Here is a 3,699-nt window from a genome sequence, read left to right as displayed (position 1 = left end):
GTTCTCTAGATCGTTCTTCTCATTGTTCTCTAGATTGTTCTCTAGATCGTTGTTCTCATTGTTCTCTAGATCGCTCTCTAGATCGTTGTTCTCATTGTTCTCTAGATCGTTCTCTAGATCGTTCTTCTCATTGTTCTCCAGATCGTTCTTCTCATGGTTCTCTAGACGTCTGTCGGCTGTTCAGATGTAAAATGCAAGGCAGTTCTGTTTCTGTTCTCTAAAACCTAAAAACAAGGATTGATCTGGGATGGTGAATATTCTGAATCTGACAAACAACAAAGTCGGTCCAGAACCGCCCCGTTTGGTCCTGAACCGCCCCGTTTGGTCCAGAATTGTCCCGTTAGGTCCAGAACTGGCCTCAGGTCAATTTCCACATCTTCTCTCTTCGTAGAAGTTTATTGTCCGATGAAAGTTTCTCTTTGTTTCTGTGTTCTGGTGAAGTTCTACTGATGGTTCTGGTCCATGATTGGTTCGTACCGGACCGGTCTAGTGAGAGACGGAACCAGGCTCCAGAACAGTTTGGTTCTTCTTTCAGAAGGTCCAGGTTGGTTCTGGAGGAACCCAGAGAGTCTGTTTGTACGGTGGAACCCGGAACCGGGGACCCGGCAGAGAAGCAAACAGGCAGAACCAACCGGGCCAAAGCTGAAACACTCAGAACCAGAATTCAGAGAAGGAACCGGACTGGATGCTCAGATCAGAACCTCTGAGCTGGTCATGTGACCGGGTTCTGGTTCTGTTGGGTTCTAACCGCTGCCCGTCTCTCTGTCTGACCCGCAGCGCTCAACGAGCCGACCATTGACTACGGCTTCCAGAGGTTACAGAAGGTCATCCCCCGTCACCCCGGAGACCCCGAGAGGTTACCCAAGGTCAGTGCTGCGCCGCAGGTCAGAGGTCAGACTGCAGCTTGGACCCACGATGCACCTGTCAGTCTGACGCCTGAGTGGGTTCTGTCTCAGTTCAAAGCTCTATGGTCCGGTTCTGCTGGACCGACTCGGTGCTGACCGGGTCAGGTTTTGATCCGTCTCATCAGGGAGGTCCAGATGTTTTGATCCTGGAAGCAGAAAATAATCAGGATTTTATTTATTTTGCTTTGAGGGAAATAAATGTTTTAAATCACATGAAAAAAATACAAAATAAAATGTAAAATAATAAATAAAAAATTTGAACGTTTCCAGTTTAAAACTTTGCCTGATTGGTGCGTTCAAACATTAAAAGCTGAAAACTCCTGCAGCCTGTAAACGCATCATCTAGCTGCTTGGTCTGCGTTTTGGGTCCAGAAAGAAACGATGGAGGTTTTGGGAGGATGACAAAATAAAATGAAATAAAAAGAAAAATAGATCAAATTAAAATGTGCCTTGAAATCTTAGTACAAAATCTTTATAGTCCCACACAAATTTAGAAAATGTAAAACAGAATAAAGACGAAGTCGTCCAGATTGTTAATGCAGGAGGCCTGGAATGATGGGAAACGTGCAGCTGGACATCGGCACCGATACCCGGCACTTTTTATTTGTTCATAAAACTGGGACGATATGAACGACCAAATTTTACATTAAACTAGTTTCTGCTCATTTTGCCACCTTGTTAGCGAGGAGGTTAGCGCTGTGCTAGCAGGGAGGATAGCCCTGTGTGTTAGCAGGGAGTATAGCGCTGTGCTAGCTAGGAGCTTAGCCCTGTGTTAACGAGGAGGTTAGCCCAGTGTGTTAGCAAGGACATTAGCCCTGTGCTAGCTAGGAGGTTAGCCCTATGTTAACGAGGAGGTTAGCCCTGTGTTAGCGAGGAGGTTAGCGCTGTGCTAGCTAGGAGGTTAGCCCTGTGTTAGCGAGGAGGTTAGCCCTGTGTNCTCTGTGCTAGCTAGGAGGTTAGCCCTGTGTTAACGAGGAGGTTAGCCCTGTGTTAGCGAGGAGGTTAGCCCTGTGTGTTAGCGAGGACATTAGCCCTGTGTTAGCGAGGAGGTTAGCCCTGTGTTAACGAGGACGTTAGCCCTGTGTGTTAGCGAGGACGTTGGAGAGGTTAGAGCCGTGTTTTCAGGGAGGTGGCAGCGTAGCCCCAGCCTTGCTGAAGCTAACTGAGGCAGATGCCGGCAGGCGGCAGCATCTGCTGCCTCACATGGACTCTGACACTTCAAAGCAGCTTCCAAATTGAAACCATTTATCAAAATCTGACATCGGAGATCCAGTCCCTAAAAAAGCAGTTTATTTGTAAATTGATACTAATAGTGAGCGCACATCGTCTGGCCTCTGCGGCGGCCTGATTTACAGCCTGCTCTGCTGCCTTTAAATATTTATTTATTCAGAAGAAAACTCAATAAGCCCTGGGATCGCCTGGCTCCCAGACACTCCGCGGGTCGGAAACCCGGCGGGGGGAGGAGAGCCGCCGTGAGCTGACAGAGCGCCATGTCGGCGGCAGCGGCGGGTTAACTGGAGCTGTCACTTCTCTTTAGTTTTCACCTGCAGCTGCCACTCTGCCATGCAGGGAGGAAGATGGAGAGAGATGTGAGGACAGATTGATTCGCTGGTGGCTTCGGCTGAGGGAAACGAGTTAAACTGAATCTGGGAACAATCAGAGCAACAACAGCTCTGCTTTCCTCGGAACCACTTCATAAATACAGAACGCAAGTATTAAGAAAACTAAATCTGATTATCAGGAAATAACGACCAACAGTTCAGAATATGGAAATGAGGCCAAATTGGCTCTAATTCAGATGAATTTGCACCAAATATTTTGTATATAAAACAAAAAATTATCTGTGATAATATCTCACTATATACTGTCTTTATTTCCTGGAATTATGGAAAACAGTGATGCTAACTTTAAGCTAGTTAATACAAATCGTTTTAATAAGATAAATATATTAGTTTAAAATTAACATCGTACCAACTTATTGCTAATTTACTGATTATAAAACACTTTAGGTGCAGAATAAATCCTGAATTGTTTTAACCTTTTAAAGAAGGTGCGGTTAGCATGTTAGCTGTTAGCAGGTTGTTAGCTGTTAGCATGTTGCTAGCTGTTAGCATGCTAGCTGTTACTGACAGAGATAATGAAGTCTATAGTTAGAGCATTTCCATCCAGAAGACACAAATTAAAGAGCTGATCCAGGAGGAAGGTCAGAGGTCAGCGAGTCTCCAGTCAGACCGACCGGTACCAACAGAACTTCAGTCTTTATCAACGATCAGAGCAAATATTCCTCATTAAAATCTGTTAAAACATGAGAAAATATCCATGTGCTGCTTAAATCTGATCAACGCAAAGATCCGAGCGGAGAGAGATCTGGATGAAGCGAAGCTGAAACGCGTTTGGCGTGTAGCGTGCGCAGCTTTGGCTCTGACCTTTGACCCCATGCTGACTCACTCAGCGCCGGTCCAATCCGGGATTATTAACTCCATGAATGAGGAGATTTCCGCTGTTCATGGGGAATAACGGGAATAACGAGCCGAGTCGAATTCATGACAGGAATTTCAATGTTTCCCTGTGAATCACTGCTCCTCTTCCTCCTCCTCCTGCTCCTCTTCCTCCTCCTCCTGGGGGGTCGTGGGTTTGGGGGGTTTGGGTTCCATCTGAGGCTCTGGGTGATTTATCATTGTTAGGGCTGCTGTCTGATGCCTCCAGGGTCACGATGCTCCTGCTGAGAGCCGGACGTGATTAAACCGAGACGGCTGGAAAATAGAGAGGAGGAGGAGGAGGAGGAGGAAGAGGA

The 3,699-nt window shown here is 46.5% G+C and overlaps 1 protein-coding gene across 2 annotated transcripts in view; it reads left to right on the top strand.

Moving 5' to 3' along the window:
• The window catches only part of LOC103471770 (transcription factor COE3-like), a 119,146-nt gene that overhangs the window by 98,792 nt on the left and 16,655 nt on the right, over nt 1–3,699 (top strand). For both annotated transcript variants that reach the window (XM_017307218.1, XM_008420951.2), the window contains exon 10: nt 778–866. In XM_017307218.1, the coding sequence (XP_017162707.1) occupies nt 778–866 (89 nt within the window). The remainder of the gene's footprint in view (nt 1–777; nt 867–3,699) is intronic.

Source organism: Poecilia reticulata, linkage group LG10 (genome assembly GCF_000633615.1).
Source record: "Poecilia reticulata strain Guanapo linkage group LG10, Guppy_female_1.0+MT, whole genome shotgun sequence".
Classification (NCBI taxonomy): domain Eukaryota; kingdom Metazoa; phylum Chordata; class Actinopteri; order Cyprinodontiformes; family Poeciliidae; genus Poecilia; species Poecilia reticulata.
Note: the sequence above shows the minus strand (reverse complement) of the source record. Positions and strands in the feature narration are given on the sequence as shown.